Below are 26,196 nucleotides of genomic sequence, written 5' to 3' on the forward strand. Positions count from 1 at the left end.
ATGGGGTTGCTCTTGTGTGTAATCTGAATTTGGAAGAGCAGTCTAATTTAGATAGAAAAAAATAACAGTCCAAAATGAATCTCCACAGCATGTGCATTGTGTGTGTGTGTGTGTGTGCAGTGTCTGTTTTCATAGATGGGGCCTACATTAGAAAAACTCTCTCGGCCCTCCTGTGCCTACGGGTTTCAGCTATTGAAGTTGTCCTTTCTCACAGAGTAATGTGCTATTTCACAGAATCACAGCGATTCCTCTAATCATTCACACAGTCAGAGGGAACAAAGACCAAGCTTGAGATAACAAACTGTGCACTGAGAGGACAGCGTCCTACCAGCCCCGGGTTCTGGTCCTGTGGGCATTCTTTGGTGTTAAAGGTGCCTTTCCCACAAATTTCTACCAGTGGGACCCTGTTTTATAAGGGCTTGGATTGTTGTTTGAGTGTAAGATGACCCTGGGCTTTCTTGGACCCCTACACACTTTACAGCCATCTGACCATAGGCATCAGTATCCCAGACAATAAGAGTCTGTCTCTTTTTACAAATTGACTCGCACCTTGCCAAAAACTGCAGGGTGGTGGCTAGGATGCTGACATGTCTAGAACATTGGAAAACATCAATTCAGCTGTTTCCATCTCAAGCTTTCATTCTTCCTCATCACTTTCATTACTTTTTCTCCGCAATCCTTCCAAAAAGAGAGAAGAATACACAGAAACACTTCTTGCTTCATCTTCACCTCTACAAGGATATGATAACCATCATTTCTTACTAAAACAACACAGTTTAAACTATGCCTGCCCTGCATCTCAATGATTATTCTTTGTCATTCAAATATACCAGATGTTAGAGTAATGTTATTGCTGTGCTTGCCATTCCACGTGCATAAGTCTTTGATGTTACTACTTAAACAATAATGGTTGTCTTTGTTGAACTGGTACTCGGGAGGAGTGCAAACAAACACACAGGGGAAGGAGGTAGCATCAAAGTCCAGTGGCAGTCTCTGCAGCTGTGCAGGCAAATCCCTCTGCTCGTCAGCTGGTGCAACACAGTTTCTTAACTCAGACAATCTAATAAAGGGAAATATGCTTGGAAGAGTGTTGGTTTTACTTTTGTCATCACTGTATCAATTTGTAGACACCATGCCGCTATTAAAATGATCAAATAGTTTCTAAGAAACTGCTTTCACATTTTCTATTAATGTCAATTCATTTCCCTTACTTTACTTCTTGTTTCCATCCCTCATTTGCATTTGTCCTCAGAGGATTTTTTTTTTAACTGAATGATGCAATACTTGTTACTTGTTTCAAGCTTGTGAATGTGGACTAAAAATCCATTGTATTTGACTACTGGGCCTATATAATATACATTTGTCAGAGGAGAATATGTATCATAGCCGAATAACAGTTTGTACATTTTCTTAAGGACGCTCTTTCCTCCCATGAGCATTACTGATAAAATCTGCTAGAAAATGGTTCCCTTCCTTCAAGTTTTGTGTAATCATCCAACCAGGAGACGTCATCATACGTAGATGGGATATTTTGCTGAAATCAACAGCCTGACAACCTCCATCTTATGAACAATAATAGTCTTTCATATAGCTTATTCTTATTCTAAATGTAGCCTAGAGAACTTCCATATAGCTAATTGATCTTTGACTTTTGGTTATTCTTCTTCACATAAGCTTTTATAGCCTATAGGCCTAAGCTACTGTTCTTTTATCTTTTAGACTTTCAAGTTTGAAACAGACATCATCACACAATCTTATGCTAGGAGTTGAATGCAGTATTTAGAAATGAATGCACTGATAAATACACATGCGTAAAAAAAATACACAGATAAATTCCTATTGTGTTTTAATAGTGGAATGTAATGAGTAATGCCAGAGACTTTGGTAATTCTTACATTACGGTTTGGCCCCGCCCCTTTACGTCACTGAATGGGCGTTTACCTTCCGTGGATACTAGCGGGTGTCCTGTAGCGCATGTTTCACTAGCGACAAGGAAGCCGGTATCTGCACCAGTAACGCCACAGCTCGGTCCCGCCTCAGCATCAGTCACTTTTTTTTTTTTTTGGACCGGTCGACTACTTTTTTGACTTCACTTCAGGTTAAGTTTCATTGTAAAACTCTGAGCGCGCACAATGGCTGAGAAGATTGACATGGAGGAAGGAAAGGCATCAAACGGCGAACCGACGGCCAACGGGCTCGGCAACCCGAAGATAAGCAGCCCGGAGCCGGCGTCCCAGCGGGCGAAGAGGATAGTGATGGCCAACCTGCTGGTGATCCTCACCGTGGCCGGGGTCATCATCGGTGTTTTCATTGGACTCGGTCTGCGTAATGTGACCCTCACCCGGACCCAGATCATCTACATAGCCTTCCCCGGAGAGGTGCTGATCCGGCTGCTGAAGATGATCATTATCCCCCTGGTGGTCTGCAGCCTGGTGTCCGGGGCGGCCAGCATCGACCCCAAAGCCCTGGGCAAGCTGGGCGGCTGGGCCATGCTCTTCTTCCTGGTCACCACCCTGATAGCCTCGACTATCGGCGTGGTGATGGCGTTCATCATCACACCTGGTTCCGTGTCGATGGGGAAGCCCAAGATAGCCGGCTTGGACGAAGAAGTGCCCGCCGCTAAAGAAGTCATAGACTCCTTCTTGGACCTGGTCAGGTGAGTCCAGCCCTATGGTCCAGCCCCCCACCCCCCCACCTTACCTTAACCCACGGCTCTAGCTAACGTTAATGTAGCTCACCTGTCCTGCGTGCGGAGCCATAACAGGGATGTAAACGTCCGCGTGTGTTTGTGGTTAATTAGGCGCGAGGAAGGGTGTCATCACATTGACAAAACATTTCTAAAGATACAGAGACGCCTAGTTTTCCTTTATGTAACCACTTAACTTAGTTCCACGAGCCTTAAAGAGAAATATTGTCTGGGGTATGAACCACGGTTGTCACACGTGTAGCTAAATTAATCCGCCCATAGCTGCCTGTGCTGTGCTGTGCTGTGCTGTAACGACTACTAGCGTTGCATCATCTCCGGGATGGTCAGTCGGTTAACTCCGCCGGTCACCGCCTGCCTGCCCACACACACATACACACACAGACACGACTTTTTTTTTTTTTTTTTTTTTTTTTAATTACATATTCAGACTCATTAAAGTGTTGTTTATCACTTGGGTTTTATTTCACACTGTGACTGTGTCTGTCTACACAGAAACAGACACGTGGTGTTTTCATGCCACAACACGTGTGACTTGATCTTTTCCTGTAGGGGCCGTCCTGACTGTTATGTTAGTAAAAATAAAGTTAGCAGCAGCAGCACAACCTCCCCTCCCCAGGAGCTGTTTCTGATGATTGTCAGGGTTAGGTTTTGCTGTAAATTGACTACTACAGACTCTGGAGGTAAAAGCTAGAGCTAATGTTCACTAAAAATCTGGTCTAACATGCCAGAGGTGTTTAAGAACTGGCTCAGAGCCTCTTGGCCTTTCTTTTTGTTTTTTCCACTTGGAAGTCAGAGTGCATGCATTCTTCACCACACCGCTCTAAACTTGTTAGCAGCACCACAGTAAATCAAGTTGTTATTGTTTTGTTGTTTTTTGGAAACCAACATGTCACACTCATGGGACATGATCCATGTCTCATCTCATCTACTGAGGAATAAAGGGGAAGCAGTAGCCTAGTCTTCTAAGTGGGCACAGTCTGCTCACACACTGAAATAGTGGCATGTCAACATCTCCAGTCCTGACACATCATCACACCGTTGTTTTTTTTCTTTTTTCTGTATGGAACATCTTGCATAACATGTCACTGAAGGAATGTAGTTTCCTCTCTTCCTCTCTCTCACCTGCCGTGTTTCACAAAAAAACCCAAAACAAAAGAAAAAACTGGAGGCTTTGGAAGGGAGCTCAATGCTTATCTGAGCCAACGGTAATTTAGTAGATTAGTGGTAGCGAGTTTATTGAGCTTTCAACTTCTGTGCACATGACCACCGTGGGATGTTTCCCTCCTACAGAGATGAAAAGCTAGACTCTATTTGATATATGTAATTGACTGGTAATATCTGATGTAATTTGCACCACAGGCCATTCACAATTCATTATATCTGCATGACAAAATAGACTAACTACTTGTCTTGAAGTTTTAATGTACAATCTGTTTAAAAATGATTATTGTGTAGGTGTATTACAGGCACTACAACTTAATACAGTGATACTATGCTCTGTCTCTCAGTTTCACATCTATGCACAAGTCTTTTTTTCACATATTGCAACAGTCCCTCTGGTTAGTTTGAACATTCTTTTGAGTGTTCAGTGCTGCTCTACATGAATGATGAAATTGCGAACTATAAAATCCCGGAACCCCCCCGCCTCCCCTCCCACCACTAAACTCTTCTTGGCCCTCGTCCTCCTCAGGCAGTGTGACTAAAGGCCTGGAAACCCCTCCTAATAACTCTTCATGCTGGCCAGAGCCAGATTAGAAAACCACAAGAGTAACAGGGCAAAACTTATCCATTCACAGATTAACATTGTTACCCTGATGTTTAGCAAACTCTTACATAACCATATCTACAAGCTGCAATACAGTCTGGTTTACAAAACTCAGATGAGGTGCTTAGCATTTTGTCTGACTCGGGTTCACGTCTGCTGCCTGGGATGAAAAAAAAAAAAAAGATCTCATAATTATAAAGAGCTTTCACCAAAGAGTGGCTTTACTTCTAGAACCGGTGCAGTCCAGTTTATTGTTGACAGATGACACTGAATGCAACATTTCACTACAGTTGTCCAGTGTTATCTAGCGCCCTGTTGTGTTAAAGGAGTAAAAAAAACCATCAGAAAGGTAATGTTTATCTCGTGCATGACACGTGCTACAGTCTCGCATTCATGCACCACACACTTTTAAACATTAGCTTAATAGGACAGCAGGAAAAACCCGTGCCACTCATTAGAGCGAGCCCAATCTCAGCCGGTGTCCTGGTGAGCTCTGGCAACAAAAGACTTTGACTGAGGAGCCGCTCATCGAGGCGTAAAATTTGCCCCGTCATTGTTGGCAGACACGTTCTGAGACTGTTTGATGCTTATGCACACATGTTTGGAGATAAAGACAGAGTGCCAGCACAGGGGATGTGACAGGTCAACTTTGAGGTGAGCCACACCTACACATCCTTGTTGACATGCCTTATCGCCTGCCTTTGCTTGTCTCCCCACTATAAACCAAACAGTCCACATTCACGGGTGGCGGCCGTCATTCACTGCTGGAGTCATCTGCAAACTCTGACGGTGTACCGTGTTTGCCTGAGTCTCACAGATTGCCTGTTGTTATTCTAAGAACCTACAATGGTATTGAATAACTTGGTAGTCAGTATTTTGTCCTTTTTTCAGGGTTCCTACACATTTGAAATTTCAAAATTCCATACTTTTCCATCCAAGCCCCTAATTTCCAGACTTCTCTGTAAAAAAAATTCAAATAATTTGTGACATTTGAGTAATTAGATGTGTATCATGTAAATAAATTATGCAATTGTTTGTTTTCATTATTCTGAATTTATATGCCATTATGTCACCAAATAATTTCCAGCAGATTGTAGCTAGGTACAATAGCGAATACAAAATAATTAACCCAAATAAATTCAGATAAGACCAAACCCAGATAAATCCAACGTTGGCTTGATATTTTCTTGTCCATCCTCCCTTCCTTCTTCATTTACCCTGTCAATCAAAGCAAAATCACCGGGGATGGGTAGGAAAATGAATGTTTACCATGGGGATAGCCACAATGGCTCACATGGTAGAGTGTTTATTTATCACATGGACCAAGCCCCAAAGCCCTTGGCTGCATTTCACGCCCCCTCTCTCTCTCACTCTAATCTCCCTGTCAATCGCCTACTGCTCTATCAGAGGGGAAGGAAAATATAACTCAGAAAATATCTTAAGAAAATAAATGTTTACTGTTCCACGCAGACCTGCAACAGGCGTTCCCTTGATTGTTGCCACATCCGGGAACTAAGTCAAGATGCTGGGCACTGGGCAGATGTCAGGGCAGTAAATCTCATTCCAGCAGACACCCACCGGGCGGTTATCGCGTGTGCCTGTCGTTTGTCATGTGATTTGTACATGACTGAAAATAACTACACATGACGTATGACAACCTTGGGTAAGGGGGTAAAACTTCCTCTTACCTTAAAATACATGACTATAAATACCTTATTTCTTAAAAAGGACCATGATGTCAATGTCAAACCTTACCAACCATCAGAGGATGGAAACACGACAGGAAGTGAAACTCAACGGTTGTAGCTGTTTTGGAAACGCCTACCACATTTACAAAACTGTTTTGTTTGAACCTGTGCCAAGAATGAAGTCGTCACACTAAAAAAAAAAATTGCAAGTGTTACCCTAACTGATGATGCAGCAATGCAACCGGAATTCATCCACCTTGCAAATTTACAGAGAGGGGAAACGCACAGTGCAGGGCGAATGTGTATTGTACTCAAACATTAACCTTGTTGCACACTTTGTCATACATGTTAAAGCACCGTAGGACAGAATATAGACTTGACAGCCTGTTTTATGTGTCATCCCACACAGTGGTAGTTAGCTGCAGCACCAGCACCAGGCCCAGGCAGTGTTGTAGTTGTATCACACCTAACTGTTTTAGGCCAATCAATCCCCAAGGACTAATGGCACAATGCAAAAGTGTGTCCTCACTCACCATCGTACCAGTTGTTTGAAAATATGTGAGTAATATGAGTACTACTAGCACATTTGAATATCCAAATGAAGTCAAACATGGACTTGAAAGCCTGTCAGCCTTGTTTTGTCTTCATGTTTTCTGGCTCTTTGCAGAGCAGCCAGGATTCAGACTGTGATCCAGTTGCACGCTGCTGCCTGCTGCCCTGTCACATGGTCACATGATATTTAATCCTGATGCACTATGGTTCCAATAAAAGGGGGGAATGAATGGTTAGAAAGAGCTTGGGAAGTTAATGCCTTATTAATCTAAATCCATTACAGGCAGGCAGCTGAGTCCAGGGGTATCGGGGGACACATAGGTTTCATTAGTTCTTAGGAGATTTAATATGCAGCTGGACCTATGTACCAACCATGCTTGTTAGTGGAGAATAACACCACAGCAATTAGAAATGGGGCCACAGAGGGGGGAAAAAGGGGATTAATAGTTAAATTCTCTCAGCTATTTCCACATGATCAACCTTGTGATTCTGTCTGTTTGAACCATCACTGACGTCCTACGGGGGCAGAGCTGCTGTCTCCGCGGGACAACTGCTGACAGAGCTTCTGCGTATGACAGGAGCCTTTTTCAAAGTTAGGCGTTGCATGATGCTGCTGGGTTGTTTTTTGTACTTTTCTTTAAACGCTGTGCGGTGGGCAAATGGCTAAGAGTTCGAAAACGAAATAGAGCTCACAAGAGACCAGTTCATTGCTTCCCAAAACGTGTCCTTCCTCTGAGCGCCCATTCGCATAAGTGGTCATGGTTGTTTTTCATGCAGTTGTGTGTGCAGATGGAGGGGAAAGAACTAAACACAGCATAAGCACTTTTATTGTGTTATGCTCTTTAGCAGTAAAACGTGCAATTTCCCTCCTTCAAATTACAGCGGTGTCTTTTTCCATCTGCCTTTTGCCAAGGGCCTGTGCTAAGCACTGAGCAAAGGAATTGAAACTATTTTGTTTTTTGTACTTTTCTCTTTCCGCAGAAACATCTTCCCCTCCAACCTGGTGTCGGCCGCCTTCCAGTCGGTGAGTATTGCTTCTGGATTATACTGTATCGTTGTCTGAATGAGATATTCATATGAACTCAAGGTGAACCCACTGACGGTGTGTAACTTTCTTTTCCATCCAGTACGCAACCAGCTACAAGCTGGTCACAAGGAACGGCACCGATGGAAACCCCAACATCACGGTGGAGAAGGTGAGCTTAGTGAATGACTTCATCGTCCACATAGAAAATGACCAGATATGACGATGTGCTCCTATAATGACGGCCGATGTGGATCTATGGTATTTCTCCAGGTGCCCATCGGAACGGACCAGGATGGCATGAATATTCTCGGTCTGGTAGTGTTTGCCATTGTGTTTGGTGTGGCTCTGCGGAAGCTGGGAGAGGAGGGAGAGATCCTCATCAAGTTCTTCAACTCGTTCAATGAGGCCACCATGGTGCTGGTCTCCTGGATCATGTGGTAAGGAAGACCTATGAGTACAAGAGGCTGTGTTCCAAGACTATTATGTAAGGGATAATGCCAACGAGGTGTCCATTGTCAGCAATTAATGGACGACGCAGAGGCGTGAACCTGAAATTTGGATACCTCAAAGGGCATTATCCTGCTTATACCATGGTCACTTACCAAAGATATAAATATACCATCAATCATTTATACTTAGCTTGAGCTTTGACTTAGAGATAGTTCAACATTTTGGCAAATTGGCCCATTGCCATAATCCCTATAGTCATAGCAGTAGGTTCGTTACTTTTATTTGTCGGTGCAAGCTATTTTTAGAACGGTGGAGCAGAGCCGTGAGCTGCTCATGGGATAATGGGATTTCTTGGTTTCCCTCATCAAACTCATCAAATACACAATCCAACAACTCTAAAACGCTCTTGTGAACAAGTTGTGACCTGCACATTCACCAGGCTATGAAATAATAACGGAACATTAAAAGACGGAGTTGTTTTCGCGGTAAATTCATGCAAAACCGCTGATGTGCGTTCCCATTGGGGGGCAGTTTTTCAGCAAGCAGTCTCTGCATTTGCCTCGTAACGTTCCGTTATTATCTCATAGCGTGGTGAGTCACAACTTGTCCACCAGAGCGTTTTGGAGTTGTTGGATTGTGTATTTGATGAATTTGATGAGGAAATCTAAGAAATCCCATTAGCCTCCATAGCGTAGCTCACGGCTCTGCTCCGCCGTTCTAAAAATAGCTTGCACCGACAATTAAAGGTAACGAACCTACTGCTAAAACTATAGGGATTATGGCAATGGGCCAATTTGCCAAAATGTTGAACTATCCCTTTAATGGTTGAAATCATAGGTTTTTCACAAGGAGCAGCTGAGCGGACTTTTAAATATCACTCATCTGCAGGCGATAAAAAGGAGACCTGCTGTGGCCGAAGCGTAGAGCCACAGCGACACAATCGCACCCCGTAAACAGTAAAATTAATCTCTTGTTTATGACAGATACGACTACACACAATACATAATACAATAAACCCATTCATGTTGTATGAAACCATATGTTCCATACAACCTGTCGGGGTTTATTTCTCCATAACAACCTCCGAACTATACATTATCCCTTACTTAATGGGCACCCTCGTAGCCAGTATTCTCCCAGACTATAGTATAACTATGGTTGCTGGACTGTTCCTTCTTTTTCCTCACCCTTCCTGTCTCTCTACAGGTATGCCCCTGTTGGTATCATGTTCCTTGTAGCCGGCAAGATCGTTGAGATGGAGGACGTTGCCACACTGTTTGCCAGTCTGGGGAAATACATCGCCTGCTGTATGATTGGACACGCCATCCACGGCTTCTTGGTGCTGCCGGCCATATACTTCGTCATCACAAGGAAGAACCCATACACCTTCCTCTGGGGGATATTCACCGCTCTGGCAACCGCCTTCGGAACAAGCTCCAGGTAATAAAGCTGTGGCTGTCCAGCAACACACACACACACACACGCTTGTTCACCTGTTCTAAGGCACACACATACGCACGCACACTCCGCTCTTTCCACAAACACATGTGCGCATACCTTTTTTCCCGCTGCCACGCGCTCACACCTCCCCCTGTTTGTCGGTTAGCTCCGCCACCCTGCCTCTGATGATGAAGTGCGTGGAGGAAAATAACGGCGTGTCCAAGCAGATCAGCCGCTTCATCCTGCCCATCGGTGCAACGGTCAACATGGACGGAGCCGCTCTCTTCCAGTGCGTGGCCGCTGTCTTCATCGCCCAGCTGAACGACAGATCCCTCAACTTCATCCAGGTCATTACCATCCTGTAAGTCCTAACACACGAGTCACACAACTAGATTTAACTATGTCTGCTTGTCCAGTCGCCTGACACGACAGGCAGCTGAATACAAATACAGATGGTATGCAGTCAGTGTCTTACTATGTCGTCTTCTCTCTGACCTGTGTCAGTGTGACAGCTACAGCGTCCAGTGTCGGAGCAGCAGGTATACCCGCCGGTGGTGTGTTGACCCTAGCTATCATCCTGGAGGCGATAGGACTGCCCACCAACGACCTCTCGCTCATCCTGGCTGTTGACTGGCTTGTGTAAGTACAAAACATTTTTTTGTATTTCATTTGTCCACATAATCACATAATCAAATTTGGACATACAGTGGCATGCAAAAGTCTGGACACCCCTGGTCAAAATGTCTGTTAATGTGAACAGTTTAGCAAGTGGAAGATGGAATGATCTCCAAAAGGTATAAAGTTACAGATGACACATTTTTTCACACCTTTTATATTTTAAAAGTGTTAGCTGCAAGTTTAATTCCTCCCGGCCAGACCAGTAGGTGTTGCACTCACACTCGCCCGCTCTCGCTCCAACCTTCAATTGTACTGGTTGCCAGGTAACGCCTATAGGGAGTTGCTAGTAGCTAAAGCTAAGCTAACGCTAACCGTATTTAACGAACAGCAGCTCCGGTGTTGACGGCGGACTGGAAACACATCTGAATCATTTCACACTAACTCACCTGCAGACGAACCCGACAAACCAGCAGCATCACGCCTGCACCGGAAACGTTACAGTACCGGCTGACCGTTAGTTAGCATTAGCATTAGCATTAGCACGATGCCATTTCTCCACAGAGCCATCAGGATCAGCCCTCCCTGAGCTCCGCCTCACGTGACATCAACGTACTAATGCTGTTGGTGCAGAGATCATTTCATGCTGACGTTGCCAACGTAACCAGATGTAAATAATATGTATTTTGGACCTGTCAAACTTTATAAAACAATTATTTTTATACTATAAAAAAAATTTCTGTAAAATTAATACTTTTATTCTTTACACCCCTCTAGATGTTCTGTGGATGTATTATTTTTGAAAAATTAATCGTAAAAGTTGTAGCTATAACCTTTAAACATTATAAATATATTTTTATATTCATCTTTTACATTTTCAAAATGACAGAAAAGGAAAAGGGCCTGCAGCAAAGGTTTGTGCACCCTGCATAGTTAGTACCTACAGTAGTAGCCACCCTCTGGAAACTATCACAGTGTAGGTAAGTAGCTGGTCTGATACCTTGGTCAAAGTTATCTGAGAGGTCAAGTCTCCTGTGTTCCCCTTTCTTTTGCAGGCTGTTGCTTTGTTTCCCCTTTTCAATAGAAAACAAAAAATGATACACTGATATTGCTTAAAATATTGCAAAAGAGTGTTTCATGTTTAACTTGATACCTTTCTGGAGATCATTTAATCTTCCGCTTGTTTAACTGTTCACATTAACAGACATTTTGACCGGGGGTGCCTTTTGCATGCCACTGTACCATGCTTCCTGACACGTGCACGCCCAAAATTCTTTCACTGGGATGTTAATTGTTTATTCATACACTCCGTCTTCCTTTTTAGTGACCGTACCTGCACAGTGCTGAATGTAGAGGGTGATGCCTTCGGTGCCGGGCTCCTGCAGTACTTTGTTGACCGCACATCCAAACAGGACGGAACAGAGCTGAGCGAGGTCAGGCTGGAAGGCAACCCATCCGCTGCTGAGCCCGAGAGTTCGCCACTCATCGAGAAAAGAGCTCTGAGGGAAGACAAAGAGTCCGCCATGTAAACCGGTTGCTGACGTTATTAAGAGCTCCCTCGTTTATCTCACACTCCTGCAAGCTGAAACCTGAGGTTCAAACCCCTTTTTATTTTATTTTTAAAACAATTTTTTTTATTTTTTTCTTGCCCGGAAGAAAAGAAAGAGTGCAAGGACAGAGAATGCACGTGCACACTACAATGCAAAGAAAAGCCCTCTGTTCTTAACAGTTCTCTGGGGGGAAAGCTAAAAAGTTCTAATTCAAAATCACAGGGTTGTAGGACGCTATTGGACATTTAGTCTAGCTGCTGTGTTGACTCAGACTGATGGTGCATTCAGTCTGTCCTCACTAACTTTAAAGGCAGAATTTTATCATGTGACCAAGTGTGTGTGTCTACCAGGTGTAGACGTATCATGTGACAAACATATACGTCCACTAGGATGTCAAAAGGCCACACCAGAGACCGTAAGAAAGGTCAGATCAAATGTTACAAATATAGAAAATGTTACATTCATTTACATGGGTATATTCACCTTTAGGTCTGCTGCTGTTCAGTTCTTTTATCTATTACTGATCCTTTATTTAACAAACCTCTGGTGATCACCACACCATTTGCTACTATTATTCAAAACCATGTATGACATGGAAAACATGAACATTTCTGACTTAAAAAGTTACAGAGGATCACCTTAACAGCTGGATGCACCCAGTCTGAATTGGCAAAACAGGGTTCATATTTACCTAGAATCCGTTTATCGTTTTTGTTTTTGAATTTGTCACCTTTTTAATTTTCCTTTTTATAGAAAATAACCAAGGAGAAACATGTTTTTTTAAATCTGTATCAATATGCTGCAACACATTATCCGTTTCATTATACATGACTATTGCCACGTTCTTGTTAAAGGTGTACAGAAATGGCCGTTTGTCCTGTTTGTCGCGCCGAGTTGTCACGAGCTGCAACACGAGTTTACCCGAGTGAGGAAAACGAATTTGATTGGTCGTTATCGAGCGGGCGGGATATTCAAAGCTTGGGGCGAGCCCGAGCTCCGTGTGTGTGTGCGTGTCTCAGACGTTGAATGACGGATTACGGATCCAATATCAGTGGCTGGTGAATCGTGTACAGGCTGACGTATAATCCGTGCGCCTGCATTATCCAATGCGAGAAAAAAAAATACACACTTTCATCCCGGATTTACTCAAAAATATAATTTTGCACAAAGTTTGGCCTACATCGTCTGAAAGATGAGTTATCACATTAATTTTATCACCCAAAGTGGGCTCAAATTCAATTTTCTTTTCTGTACACCTTTAATGTCATCTTGAATATATAACGAATATGGCTGTGACTATGTATGAAGAAATGCACAGATTTGTTCTTTTTGTTAATTTGTTATGGGGGCTGAGGGCTTTTTAGTTGTCACATACTGTGTCCTTGGTTTTTACCTTTTTTAGACCGTAGTTGCTATCTTGTGCACAATGCCTTTCTCATGAAATAAGAAGAATAATATAGCTGTAAAACCTTTTCTACAGCACACCAAATAACATCCTCCCCTTGTAATATTTTCAATAATAGGCTACCCCAAAGTGGAATTTTTTTTTTCAATGACCGTCAATACGTCAACATATGCATTGACACACACACGGATCGACCTCCGAGCATCTCTGCCTCTTCAGATGGACGTGAGTGCTCTACCAGGCAGTACCACCTCAGGTTTACCTTTTTGCTTGAAGACTATGCTTCAACTGCTCCTTAATACTCTGAGACCAAAAACAAACAAAAAAAAAATACACCGACTCAGCAAACAGGAAGGAGGCTGTTGAACTCCATGATACTCAATGACATTTCAAGGGAGATGTGTTGTTGTTTTTTTTGTTTAATCATGGCCTATATTTTATTCATGCTGTTGCTCTGTGCTTCTTGTACAAGGCACAGTGTGTGACATGAACTATTGACTGACGTTGTGGGTGTGATGTGATACATGTGGTGTATGAATCCCAACAACCTTCCACTTCAAAGATGTCTGTCAAAAGAGCTGCAGTGGATTTTTGGTAAGTTGTCTGTTGAGGCCTAAACACCTAAAGGACTTACCTGCTTAAGTGAAGGATAACCATGTCTCAACTTAAACCTATTTATGTTTTTTGCTTTAATGGCCATAAACACAGGACTAGTTATGTGGACTTTAGGCCTCTTTTTATGTTTGATTATTATTTGTCATAATTCATATTTATTTCTCTAATCAAACCCAAAGATTTTTTTTTTTTAGCCAATAACATGTTGACATGTTAGGAACTCTAAAATGGCTTTGTTTTTTTTGCTCTTTTTTTCCCCAGCTTTAAGTCTTCTTTTCATAACTGGTTGCCGATAGTCTTTTATGTTCTCTTTTTTTTTTTTTTTCTTTTCTTGGTCTTATTTATCTAGACTGTGTGTACAAAGTTCTTCCATTTGGTGATTTTTTTTCTTTTTCAGTACAGCAGTGGGCATTTCGTTAAAACCTCAAGACTTGAGACTTTGGAGACTGTGTGGTGAAAGCAGTGACGAGTTGTACCCGTAGAGTGATACTGTCTATTTTCAAATTGATAACTGTAAACTTGCACTATTGAATGTTTATCTCTTCCATCCATATCATCTATAACTGTTTAGAAGTCCAAAGTACCAAATGAATGGGGGGTATGCTACTATTGATATATCCAAAGCTTTAATGAGGAATATCTTTTCAAAGATTTTTTTTTCAGCTTTCTGTTGCACTTGTTTTGCAGTATTTCCCATAATGGTCATCATTGCATTATTTCTAAAGTCTTATTTCCTGAGTGCTAAAATGCTTATCACTGCCTTAACAGCCACTGTGCTCCAGCTTCGACTTTATGCTGTCTTGGTGCAGGGTTGTAAAAGAGGTTATCATTCCTTTTAGAGATACTTCACCATATGGATTTCTGTTGTGATTACATCATACTGTTGTGTGTATGCATGGTTAGTTGTTGATTGGTTTTTATTACAGTGGGGTTAGTTTTCAGAGAAACTTTTCCAGGTACAATCTGAACATGTTTCTGAAAATTTAAATAATAAAGTCCTTTTTTTTATGATTTTGCCTGTGTGTTTTAACCTTACTCTCAGCAGATCCAGCAAATCAAATAATGCACGTGGCTTTATGAGAACGCCACAGCCCTGTTACAATCCGTCACCTCTATTCCTCAGCAGCATACAAGTGGGGAGACATATTTAAAATGCCCTGAGATCCTTTACATTTTTTTTGCAGCTAAAAATAACCTCCATAGTCTCTTGGTGGTATAGACGTGTATCCAGTTACCACTCCATATTTGACTAACGTTGTTTCATTCATAGAAGAATATGAACACACCTTGAGAAATACAATCAGTGAGAGCTATTTTCTTTTAAAGACGTCACTCATTCTTGATCAAGATATTTCTCATCATTGGACTGTGTGTAGTTGACGTGTGAGATGTACTCTTGTGACTTGACATTCCTGTTTGACCTGTTATAAAATCCTCCACCCTCTGAGCTCCTGCCATATGGCTGAACAACTCCAATAATGCTGTTGACAGAAGGGTAACCAAAGTGTAAAGCAAGGGCCATGGGATAATTAGTGGTGCAGTGCCACCTAGTGTTCAAGAAATGCAGCAGCAGCCTGTTTTATACACTTCTCACAGAAAGTTAGAGATACTAGACTTTCGGGTGAAATTTATGGAAAATGTAAAAAGTTAATGCTACAGTGATATTATATCATGAAAGTAGGGCATTTAAGTGGAAGTATTCATCCCAAACAATTTATTTAAACAAAAGCTAACAACAGTGGTGGGTATACCACAACAAAAAATGTGTCAATAAGTTGTCCTGTGGCCAAAGGACGTCCACTTCTCTGCCTTTCTGTGATTGAATATCCCAAACTTTTTGTGAGTAGTATATTTCCTGTTGTCTGTCCTCAAGACAAATTAATAGAATAAAGCCATGAAACAGCTCCAGTTCCTTTATTTACCAGCACATAAAATGGCACCTCGACAAGTCACACACACGCACACACACACACAAGTAACAACACTACAAGAGTCATGTAATACCCACAGGAGATGTCTCCTTTAAAAATTTTAAGTTTCCTTTGAATAATCTACTGAGTTGAAGTTTTCGTCCAGTAAACACATCATGGGAGCTCAGTAGTAACACACACAACTGAGCAAAGAATTCATATTAATTTCCAAATGTAGTCATAGCATTTTGTTTGGAACTGAATACTAAGGACTGATAGAGCAGCAGTTCCTACATATCTGATGAGTCTATTTCATTAAACCACATTCACAGCAGTATATTCATGGGGTATAAGACAGCATCAGTATACATGACATTCATCCATTAACTGTGCAAAACTGAAAATTAAAAAAATTAGTGCAAAACAATGTAACGCAGTCCAGAGGCTTATAAAAACACCTTATGTAACACAAATAATTCTGTACAATACCTTAAATCCTGCTTAAGATACTGTCGACTGAAACTTAAAACTGGTATCAATTAAATTTTAAAGTATTCATCGTCTTCGCGAATCGCAGTCATATTCAAACTTAATTATACAACACGCAGATTTAGTACACTATGTAGAACAGATCCATCTTTAAAGGGATAGTTCAACATTTTGGCAAAGTCGCCTGTCCCTCATCACACAATCCAACAACTCCAAAACGCTCTGTTGTGACCTGCATATTCGCCACACTATGAAATAATCATGTATAATTATGTAACATTACGACACACGACGCAAATACTCGGAACTACTGGAATTTAGTTCCATCTAGATGCATTTGCCTCGAAAACTCCATCTCGTAATGTTACATGATTATCTCATAGCGTGGTGAATGTGCAGGTCACAACTTCTCCATAAGAGTGTTTTGGAGTTGTTGGATTGTATATTTGATGAGTTTTGAGGGTCAGGGGACCTGTACCATTCACCTCCATTGTGTTCGCTGAGCAGCTCAAGTCTCTGCACCGCAGAACTGAAAACAACATGAACCGATACCTACTCTTATGACTATAGGGATTATGCGTATTTTCCAAAATGTTGAACTATCCCTTTAAGGGATGCCAGATGTCAATGAAGGACATTGGATTGAACATTTTCAAGCGCTCATGCCCTTTGCAGAACAAAATCTCTCACCCTATGATGGATGAAAATGTTGTTCAACGTTAGACTTAACATTTAAATATTACGAACAAGGAAAAACCTCGGACCAGACATTAGATTATTATGTTTTCTATTGAAATATTTATGGTAAAATGGAGAGCAAATGTCATTTGGCACCATATTAGTCCCCAGGTGTCATGTTTTAGGCCAAGTTGTTGGGTAAACAATTACAGTACAGAATAAGAGAGCTTGACAGTCTCCATCATCTTTCATAATTTGCTTCTCTCCAGTCTCTTTTTTGAAGGGTTGGGGTACTGTGGGTTCTCAATCACCCCCTCTCCAAATTTGAGCTCTAGGAACGCTCTTTGGTTATTGGGGCCGTAGGCGGTGATGCCAGCGAAGGGCATCGGCACCAGCGGCTGCAGGAAGTGCTCCGGGAACTCCACGTCTTGCTTGTGCTCCGTCCACGTGTCCTTCGTCATGACGCCATTGCGCGGATAGAACGGCCACAGGTCGACGTGCAGGTGGTTGGCCTCGCTGTACTGCACTCTGTAGAAGTCTCCCTCCACCGCCCGTTCCCACACGTAGCCGTTGGCATCCACGAGGGAGCCTGAGTCCAGGTTCTTCAAGTGATCGCAGTTGGGTACGTCCTCCAGATAGATGCCCAGGTCCACATCATAATCCCACGGGATGATGTCTTGATGGCGGACGGCACCCAACAGGGTCCCCCCCTCCAGCCAGTAGCGCACGCCTGAGCTTTCCAAGATATTGATAACATACTTAGTGGTTTCCCTGAGAGCTCGCAGACAACAGGGCGGCGTCCAGCGATCCAGATAAAGGTAGTCCGGAGTGTCGTCCTGAACGGTGCCGAAGCAGCGAGGCGTCTCTTTGCTGCAGCCGTACCACTGTTCCTTCCCGTCGGGCAGCAGGAGGCGCTTCAGGCCGAAGCTCCTCATGAGCTTCCCGGTGGCCTCTTTCAGTCGAGTGTCCGCCTTCCACTGGTTGTGAGCGGAGCTGAAGAGGGGTCGGTGGTTTGCGGAGAAGCAGGGGCTCTCCAGCAGCTTCACCTTCCAACCTCTCAAGGCGGTTTGAACAAAGAGGGAGGAGAAGAGGGGCCGCCCCAGAGGGACAGAGAGGTTAAAAAGATCCTCAGTACGAATGAGGACAATCGCATCTCCCTGCAAAGCCGTGCATACGCTCCCGCTGCTCCCGGAGGCAGCGGGCGAGTAGGTGGCGGTCCACTCTCTGAGGTTCACCCGCAGGTGGAGGCACTGCACGGCGGAGCGAGCCAGCACCGGCGCCGCCACCAGCCTCACGGGCCCCCCACCCTCGCCCTCCAACTCCCTGATCAGCCTCTCAATAGACCGGGGCTGCTCCAGCTCCACCCCGTCGGGCACCAGCAGGACAAACTCTGTCTGGACGTGGAACTCCGGCCTATGAGCCTGCGGGGGCTGATCGGGGCTCGGGGACAGCACCAGGAGCCGAGCCCCTTCTGGAAGCACCAGCGGAGGGTACGGAGATGCATCTGCCACAGCCAAGAAGGGCAGTTCAGGTCTCTGGTGGAGGAAGGAATTAGCCACATCCCCCACGTAATTCTCAAAGTTTTCAAACTCCCTAAGGAGGACGGTCACCCGTGGGCCGCGGCTGTGTCCCTCCACTCCCACGGCCCCGGGCTCACCGCCAACTCCTACCAGTAACCCCAGGCCTCCGCCGAGACCAGAGGCTGGTAGGGCGGCCCTCCTCGTGCCCCTACCCAGTTCCTTCCTCTTCTCCATCATCTGCTGCTGGGCTCGGGACACATAGTAGAGAATGAGGAGGTTGAGGACGATGGCGCCGGTTAACAGGCCCTGGCAGAAGCTGATCCGCATGGCAGTTAGCGTTTACCTTCCAGTCTTTCTCTGCAGGAAAATATTGGTTTCAATTAAGAAGTCCACTGGTGGCTCTTAGGTCCCCATTAGTGTAGTAATGGAGCAATGAGCATTGAAAACAGCCTGTGAAAGACAAAAACACATTATGGTAGGCTACAGTGATTGTGCTTTTAATTGCAAACTTCTACTTTGATTTTAAGCAGCTATTCAAAATTAGTTCCTCTAAATGCAAGACAGCCATAGCTCCATGCAAGGCTTTCTTTGATGAATAAAACATGGCTACCTGCAATGGATTAAGAAAAAAAAAATCATGACTGTAACTTACCTTAATTTGGATTCATCAACTTCATTGTTTCATTTGCAGAGAGCAGTCCACCACACCATGCATTCGCCATGTCAGCAGAAACTTTAGCTGCGTTAAACCCATTCATCTGTGCTGCATCTGCTTTTCACGGTAGTCTGTAATATCAGCCATCTCTGGTAGCATAGGGGCAAACCTGGCTGGGTCGTACTCGGTAGCAATAAACACAGATATGAATCTGCATTGTAAGCTAATGTTTTTGCAGTTGTGGTCGAAATCTCGTCGCCAGCATTTCAAGACGAAACCCGCGACCTGAGCGCACACAGAGAGAAGAAAAAATGTTTCACCACTGAGCAATTTGACACAGGCTCAGAACCCATGAAACCCGACTGGGCGAATTTACCATGAAGCAGCTTTCATCATGCCCTGCCATCTGTGTTGGCCGCAGCAACAGTGGGACTTCCGACTTGAGTCTTTCAGAATAAAAGTCACAACCTCAGAAAAAAAAAAAAAAAAAAAAAACAGTCTTCCCCATCAACATACATTTCACTGGCAATGTTTTCACTGTTTCTGTTTTTTGCCTCTGTATTGCATGTGTGAAAGTACATATTTCACATATTTTTGATGCATATTCATTAAAACCTTGTCATTTTGATTTCACACAGATTCTATCATTTCCAGTAATTCATGTGTAGCCTACTGTCCCTGATGCATGCCTATTTAGTACTTTTATTTTTTATTTTTGCCTATAATTGGCTCCACTTGTGTTTTAACTGAAATGCAAAAGTTGCTAATGGACCACAATCAGTTTTCTTCTGCACCTTTGTATTGTTATTTTTTTTTTATTAGCCTATACAACCTTATTAAACACATTTGCATGTAGAATTTACTGTTCTCAGTCCTTTACATCTGGTTGAAAACTATTTCCAAGCTAAATTTTGTTTGTACTTCTATGCTCAAAGCTACCAAAATGTAAATATTTCAGATTCCGCAAAATAATAAATTAGATATGGCTGTAGTTTAGTTGATGTTACTGAGTTGTTTTTATTGCTGAATAATTTGTTTGATTCATTCAAATGTAATTGATGCACATAATTATTGAGAGGACACTTGGTCCACAGTAGCAACCATATGTGTGGAAGAGTCTGTCAGGGTTTCCATACTTAACAAAAAAATACACATTTGTTGTTGTGGCCTTTTTTTTTATTAATGAAAATTCCAACCGGAAATGGAGTTGTAGGTAATCTCTGCTACCTTTATTGTCCTCACACATCCTTGCTCATAAAATGGCAGGAAATTAACTCCCCTCGCGACACAGTGATTGTGTATTACAGAAAACACGGCCCTTTATTTGCCATCCTCACCGGGCATTTCCAATAGCAAACACAAGGAGGAGGAAGTAGATCCGGGATATACAAAATAAGAGTCGCGAACGTAATTCCAACGCTTGATTTGAGCGAAAGACATTTAATCGCCATATTCTGATGTTACTTTAGCAGCGGTTTCCAAGTAAAAAGTTCCATTAATGTCGTATAATGGTAACTAAACGGACCACGATGCTTAAAACATACAGCTTAGTCGGGTTTTATCTTGAATGTTTGATAGCGGAAGTGTAGTATTTTACCAACTGAATAGTAATTTTGCTCCGTGCGTGTGAGGAGGAAAGGAAGAAAGGAGGGTACTACTAGCTCACAGTGAAGTGCTGTGCTGCTGGGTTGGAAGAAGGGAGAGCGGGCTTAGTTTTTTATTTTTATTATTGTTGTTTATTACTCTGCCCGTTTCCACCTCCTTATCCTGGCTGGCGAGAGGTTGAACGGTTAAAATGGAGGCGGACAGATCCGGCGGAGGACCAAACCCGAACTCCGGAGGCGGAGCGGGGCGCAACCCAAACGGGCCCAAAGCAGCAGCAGCACCGGGCCAGGCGACACCGGCCGCGGCCACCGGGGCCATGGCAGCAGCGGCGGCGGCAGCAGCGGCAGCAGCGGCGGCCGCAGCAGCAGCAGCAGCAGCCGGGGCCATGCCCGGGTCGTCGCAGTCTCGGGAGCCGCAGGACGGGGACGCGGGCATGACGCTTCCTGGGATCCTGCACTTCATCCAGTTCGAGTGGGGACGTTTCCAGGCCGAGAAATACCGCTGGGAGGCAGAGAGAGACGAACTCAGGGTAAATGTGTTTATGATTTAGCAACACCACGCTCCTGTGTCACGTTAAACCGCCGAATAATAATAATGATAAAAAAAAGAAAGAAAAAAAAGGCCAGGACGGATATTATTGCAGGAGGAGCCGTCCCTTCAGTGCCGCTTTGTGACAGTAAAACGTTACACATACATGCCCCACAGTCAGTTTCAGGATGACAAAATGCTAACGGGCTAGCGTTGCACCTTCCCATATTGTGTTGACCAGGGTGTGTTATTACTGGGTAGTTCATGGAAATACAGGAACTCTTGTGATTTCCAGCTGATGCTCAACAAAGACGTATAGACAGCTTCCTGAAGGGGCTTTAAACATAACATAAACTATTTTCAGAAAGCAGTAATAATCTTTGCCTCTTGGCCTTCAATCTCACATTATAATCAGATACATTCCAAGATATACACCAGGAAATAAGGATTTGATTTATATTTATGTCACCTCAGCCTGCAAACAAGCAATCCTGTAATACCCTGACCAAGACTGACAGGTAACATAGATAAGGTGTGGCTACCTTGTAGTGTCTCCTTGATATTAAATACAAGTGCACATAAAAAAACATGCCCGGACCAGACCCCTCTCAATGTAGTTTGTATTTTGGCAGTGATGTGGAAGCATAGTTTTGCGAATAGACAAGAGATCAGATTTTCATACCCTTGAGGGACATATCAAGTCAATCTGTGGCTGCTGTGGTTAAATGATGATGACAGTGTCACACAGCCCTGACTTCCCTCTTGTAATCACAGAATTTTTGAGATTGATGATGGTTATACTGAGCGTGATCAAAGCCGGTGTCCTCACATGCCGCCGTTAAATGAGGACAGGTTTCAAGGTATTGCTTTGTGTCCTCACAAAACAATTGGCACAGTGAGAGAAAGTGCTCAGGGTGACCTTTGGACGTAGGCTTCCTCTCCCTCCATGCACACCAGACAGCTAGCAGTTTTTGCACTAAACCTCGTCTTACTGCTAAATCCCTTCAGATGAAGTTCCTTGAGACATAATCTTAACAGACAGCAGTCTGTTGTAAAGAGTCTGTCGGTGCGTCTAGTCGTATTGAAAGGAAATCAATTTTTTTTTTTTTTTGAACTGGGCCCCGTCACACAGATGGATGAATCAGCAGTGTGGTGTTGTTCAAACATGACTGAATTGTAGAAAGTGCAACTATATTTTTTCAGTTTGAGTCATAATTTGACTGAGATTTCTCAATCCCGTTGACAATATGTAGCCTAACGCCCTGCCATTTAAAAACACATGAATGTGTCGCCTTTAGGTTTGAGAAGTGAGCTTTGTGTTCTTAAAGGTCATAGGTTTACAGCTGTGAAATGCCTAGAAAAATGTATATAAATGCCATAGAATTGCCTTTGAGCAAGGCATGAGCTCCCTAACATCTCCAGTTATTGGTTATAGGCTGTGGGCTGAAGACAGAGGATGAACTATTCAACTGTCTACATGCATGTGTGCAACTGCGTCAGGCAGAGCATTGCTGGGCAAGATGGTGCTTACTCATCAAATTGTTCCAGCATTAAGAAAGGTTAGGAAAACATACACATACAAAGGTGTTTTTGCTCTGCGTGGAGAACGAAGAACAGTTCACCTTTTCATTCCTAAAACCAATATGTGGTCTTCCTCCTCCCCGCTGTTGCCACACTTTTGCTTGCAATCACGATGAAGTACTTATGGGCTTGATGGAATCATTCTGAAGAAAAAAAAAAGGTCCGTCTTCATATCTTATGTCACTCTGCTGCTCTGCCCCCAGCTCAAACCTATGGAGTTATAAATAGGAACATAATAAAATATGGATGAACAATAACAAACCGGCCGCGCTCTCTGCTTTTACAGGCGCGTGGTGAGGTGGGCATGGGAAGTCAGGAGCGGGGGGCCATCGACAGGCATCCGACGTGCCATTAGTGCTTGTTGTGGAACTTTGTTTACGTGTAGTGCATTTGCTGCACATGATCTGGTTTCGTCGGGTACAATTAGCACCACGTCCTGTTGCCTGAGAGAGGAAAGCATCGGTGGAGTGCCAGGCTGAAAAATTGACCTAGCTTACATTTTAACACCCACAGGCCCCGAATCCCTCTGGCTTTTGTTGCCATCAAGCCCACTGAGCTCTCTCAACATGCCAGTTAGCAAGCATGCCCCCCCTGGAAATGTCCTCAACATTACTGTTGTACATGGGTCCGTAATATAGGCAGCTCACGTGTTGTGGATGTGCATGGCATTTTGTGGTTAAAGTGTGTCCAAGGAAATTTCCGTCAGTAGAATTTCATGATTTTTTTTTCTTTTTAATAATATATTTTTATTGATTTTCAACATCATAATAAAACAAGGCAAGAGGAGTGACAAGTCCGCTGCATAGCACTACAATGTACATATCTATACCTCACACATTCATTACATATTTAACATAGAAGAATAAATATTTATATATTATTGAATGGCCCCATCACTAAACTTGTGTATCGTGTCATGGGTACAGTGTGGTAATAAAGGTTGAATTGAATTTATACAAACTGTCGCAACATTACTAGGCCTATTTATCGAACTGACGGAAATTAGCTTGGACAGATTTTATATGCCGCTAAGCAGAACGTGAAATCCATAAACAGCAGAAAAAAAAAAAACATCACCAAATCTTGACAAACATTAAACAGTGTTGTCTCTCAGATATGAGAGTCTTTGTGTGGCGGTGGTGTTAGAATGTCTGCGTCCGTAGGCGGTCTGTGGCCTGGTGTCTCTGTCTCTGTAACACATGTGCCGTCTCTTGGTGTGAAAGGCCACCTGTGGTGCTGTGTCTCCAGTGACAGGCCGGGAATTAAAGCCCTCCCTTCGCTTTGCTTCTGGGGCCAGGTGGGACGTCCCAGCGTGACCATGAGGCTGGGGACAGGTGGCCTTGTGTCCCTCTGTCCTTCAGACACCTAAGAAGCTTTTTTTTTTTTTTTTTTTTTCCCAGCGTATTCTATCATGTGAGAACGAACCCGTAGTAATTAGCCTGTTGTAACGATCCTCATGTTAATTAAATAGACGGTCATGAACTGCGCTGTGCGTATCCTACAAGGAGAAAGGGGACAGTCAGACCTCTACCTGTCCCTCTAAGCATCATCCTCCTTTCCAGCTGTGTCATTTTTTATTAACCACGTCAGTAGTTGTGTAGAATAGATTACTTGTGACCCAGATGACATCACTTCCTGTGGAGTGTGGCACATTGGACCCCTGGGTAACACATCTCTAATTAATAGCTCTGTGCTCTCAGCCATGACACACATATGACATCCATATGTACGGCATTATTACAGTGAGTGCTTCCCGCCCCCACACACAGGCACATATATATAGTTCCCTCTGCGTTGTGTCACTTCTTGGTTTCATCCACTGAACTCTTCCATAAATATTGTGATTTTAGACAAAGGGTCATTTCACTTTTTTTTTAATTATTATTATTTATTTTGCACGAACATATCATTTAAAATAGTATAGATGTGCGAAGGGGAGGCAAGGCAAGGCATCTTTATTCATATAGCGCATTTCATACCAACTCATAGCAACTCTGTGCTTCACATAAAGACAAAACATTTAAAAAGAACAGCATAAAAACAAAAACACAGAGTTAAAAGCAGGAGCAAAGAAGAATAAAAAAGTAGAATAAAAGAAAATAGATAAAGTTTAAAGGTCTCAAAAAAAGATCAGCTATAAGCACACGAAAAGAGAAATGTTTTTTTATTGGAGGTATGAAACCCAAAAGGGCTTATATGAGAAACCTCACCCATGAAGAACATATTCAAAAACCAAATTTGTTACAAGTAAAGATGAGAAAATAAGGAATAATTAAATGATAAGATGATAATGAAAGATAAGTAGAAAAAAGTTAGTGAATATAGGAAAAAAGGAAAAATACATACATGAATGAATAATGCAAAACAATAATGATACATGTAATAATGAGAAGAAAAAAACAACAACTTTCTAATGATAATCAAACAACTTCTGGTCCAACGTAGGCAGAAAGCCTGACTTTTTAGGATGTCATTCTCTAACTGAAATCTACACACACACACACACACACCGTGCACTCCGATCGCACTCCATCAAAGTGTGCTGTCCCAGAAAAGTTCATTGCTCTACTTGTTGGCTCATGGATTCTCTCATGGGGATGAAGGGATGAGAAGATGGAGGGTGGCCAGTGGAGGAGGAGGAAAGCTGCCCTTGACCCTGTTCTGTGGCGAGTGAAGAGAAAGGGGGGGGGGGGGGCTGACAGAATAGGCTAAATGTGTCAGCTCTCCACGCTACAACAAACTCTGGAAAGGTCAGTGGCAGTAGGCCACACGGAGGAAAAACCCACCCACAGGAAGGAGAGATCAGATGGCACGGCAGGTTGGTTCGCTCGCAACAAGGTTCCTTTTGTACTTTTAGGCTTTGTTAGATTACCGGCACAGTACAAAAAGAAAATAAGTGCAGCATCAGAGCGAGGAGAGGTGGATCAAATGACAACCAAAAGACTTAGCGACTGATGTGGTTACTCAGATGGAGGAGGTAGAACTTCCTCTGTAAATATTGTCCTGTCCTTTGACCTGCTGTTGTGATCGTCTCATCCATCCCTCAGAAGACATTTCTATCAGCTGTTGAATGGGCTGCCTTGTCTCACCTCTGTTGGCCTGGGTCCAGCATGTCTCCATCTGAACCACAGGAAAGGGTGGAATGATAAAAACCAGTTAAAGGTGAAAATGGCACATCGAGTAAAAATGGCCAATGAGTGCTGTCGTCAATTAATCCACTCTTGACATTAGGGCTGCAACAATTAATTGAACAATATATTATTCGTCAACTATTTTGATCATCAAATCATCAGGTTGGGGGGTTTTTTATAGAAAAAAAGTCCAAATTCTCTGATTTCAGCTTCTTAAATGTGAATACTTCTGGTTTCTTTGTTCCTTTATGACAATAAACTGAGTATCTCTTTGGTTTGTGGGCA

General features: G+C 43.1%; 3 protein-coding genes across 4 annotated transcripts in view; 2 read left to right on the forward strand and 1 right to left on the reverse strand.

Annotated features, from left to right (window-relative positions):
- Nucleotides 1–1,988: 1,988 nt before the first annotated feature.
- slc1a5 (solute carrier family 1 member 5) lies at nucleotides 1,989–12,640 on the forward strand. Its single transcript, XM_083984483.1, has 8 exons — nucleotides 1,989–2,656; nucleotides 7,694–7,736; nucleotides 7,840–7,908; nucleotides 8,010–8,176; nucleotides 9,396–9,629; nucleotides 9,796–9,990; nucleotides 10,134–10,268; nucleotides 11,569–12,640. Exons 1-8 carry the CDS (start codon nucleotides 2,133–2,135, stop codon nucleotides 11,771–11,773), a joined length of 1,572 nt encoding a protein of 523 aa, XP_083840609.1. The 5' UTR covers nucleotides 1,989–2,132; the 3' UTR covers nucleotides 11,774–12,640.
- Nucleotides 12,641–16,666: 4,026 nt separating this feature from the next.
- On the reverse strand, nucleotides 16,667–19,475 carry fkrp (fukutin related protein). The gene is made up of 2 exons (XM_083984482.1): nucleotides 19,064–19,475; nucleotides 16,667–18,861 (listed from the first exon to the last, which is right to left on the reverse strand). The coding sequence occupies exon 2, from the start codon at nucleotides 18,736–18,738 to the stop codon at nucleotides 17,140–17,142; it is 1,599 nt and encodes a 532-aa protein (XP_083840608.1). The 5' UTR covers nucleotides 18,739–18,861; nucleotides 19,064–19,475; the 3' UTR covers nucleotides 16,667–17,139.
- A 1,155-nt stretch (nucleotides 19,476–20,630) lies between these two features.
- strn4 (striatin, calmodulin binding protein 4) overlaps nucleotides 20,631–26,196 on the forward strand; it is a 31,099-nt gene continuing 25,533 nt past the window's right edge. Inside the window, exon 1 of one of the 2 annotated variants that reach the window (XM_083984479.1) lies at nucleotides 20,631–21,200. In XM_083984479.1, the coding sequence (XP_083840605.1) occupies nucleotides 20,862–21,200 (339 nt within the window). In that variant the 5' untranslated portion in view covers nucleotides 20,631–20,861. The remainder of the gene's footprint in view (nucleotides 21,201–26,196) is intronic. The other variant, XM_083984478.1, reaches the window with a different exon arrangement.

Source organism: Trachurus trachurus (assembly GCF_905171665.1).
Source record: "Trachurus trachurus genome assembly, chromosome: 13".
Lineage (NCBI taxonomy): Eukaryota > Metazoa > Chordata > Actinopteri > Carangiformes > Carangidae > Trachurus > Trachurus trachurus.